This window comes from Sinocyclocheilus grahami, unplaced genomic scaffold (assembly GCF_001515645.1).
Source record: "Sinocyclocheilus grahami isolate Dianchi unplaced genomic scaffold, SAMN03320097.WGS_v1.1 scaffold264.1, whole genome shotgun sequence".
Classification (NCBI taxonomy): domain Eukaryota; kingdom Metazoa; phylum Chordata; class Actinopteri; order Cypriniformes; family Cyprinidae; genus Sinocyclocheilus; species Sinocyclocheilus grahami.
In genome coordinates, this window is record NW_015505443.1 from 974,315 (window position 1) to 975,267 (window position 953).

General features: G+C 44.8%; 1 protein-coding gene across 2 annotated transcripts in view; it reads right to left on the reverse strand.

Moving 5' to 3' along the window:
- The window catches only part of LOC107599314 (adhesion G protein-coupled receptor L1-like), a 175,645-nt gene that overhangs the window by 67,296 nt on the left and 107,396 nt on the right, over positions 1 to 953 (reverse strand). For both annotated transcript variants that reach the window (XM_016290865.1, XM_016290864.1), the window contains one exon: positions 51 to 160. In XM_016290865.1, the coding sequence (XP_016146351.1) occupies positions 51 to 160 (110 nt within the window). The remainder of the gene's footprint in view (positions 1 to 50; positions 161 to 953) is intronic.

Below are 953 nucleotides of genomic sequence, written 5' to 3' on the forward strand. Positions count from 1 at the left end.
GAGGTGAGGGGGTGGGGCAGTTGGGATGGAGTGTCTGTGTTGTTACTCACTGTATGGCACACATTCATACTGGATCTCCAGGTACTTGTAGGTTCCTGGACAGGGGTCAGGAAAAACATCAGACCCAGCCACCACCACACATTGAGTCCGATTATTACACCTGAGAGGACGAGAGAGAGAAAGAGAGGTGTTTAATAAAAGCAAAGTCAACGATCATTCCATCAGTCAACAGAAGGATCTAGTTTTTACATTTTCTCAAGTGAATGGCCTGTTATGTATGGAAGGCCGTTTCTGCTACTGAATAAAATTTAAAAAGGTAATTGCAACTTTTTGCAATTCTGACCTTTTTTTCTCAGAGTTGCATGATACAAATTTAGTTATAAAGTTAGTTCTAAAGTCAGATATAAACTTGCAATTCTGAGAAATAAAGTCACAATTCTGAGAAATTGTGAGAAAAAAGTTAGAACTGCAAGTTTATATCTTGCGATTCTGACTTTATTTCTTGCAGTTGCGAGTAAAGAAAATAAACTGAGATCATAATGTGTGTGGGTGTGTATTTTGATGGTCAATTACTGGCTACAGAGAACATATCAGTTACGTATGTAACCCTCGTTCCCTGAAGGAGGGAACGGAGACGTCACGTCGGAGGACCGACGAACTGGGATCTCGCTTAGAGGGACCAATCTACTTCGAGTGTAAACTAAACGAGCCAATGCACATTGGCATGCGATTATTGCATCCAGCTGCTGCTGATCACAGCGTGAGTATAAGTAGGCAGCAGATGCAGCACATATTCAGGTTTTCGCTGAGGAGCCGAGCCGGTGACCCGGCCGCTCAGCGGTGGTACAGGAGCTGTGGTGACGGGACGCGACGTCTCCGTTCCCTCCCTCAGGGAACGAGGGTTACCATACGTAACCGAGACATTCCCTTTCAGTCGGTCACTCTCGACGTCA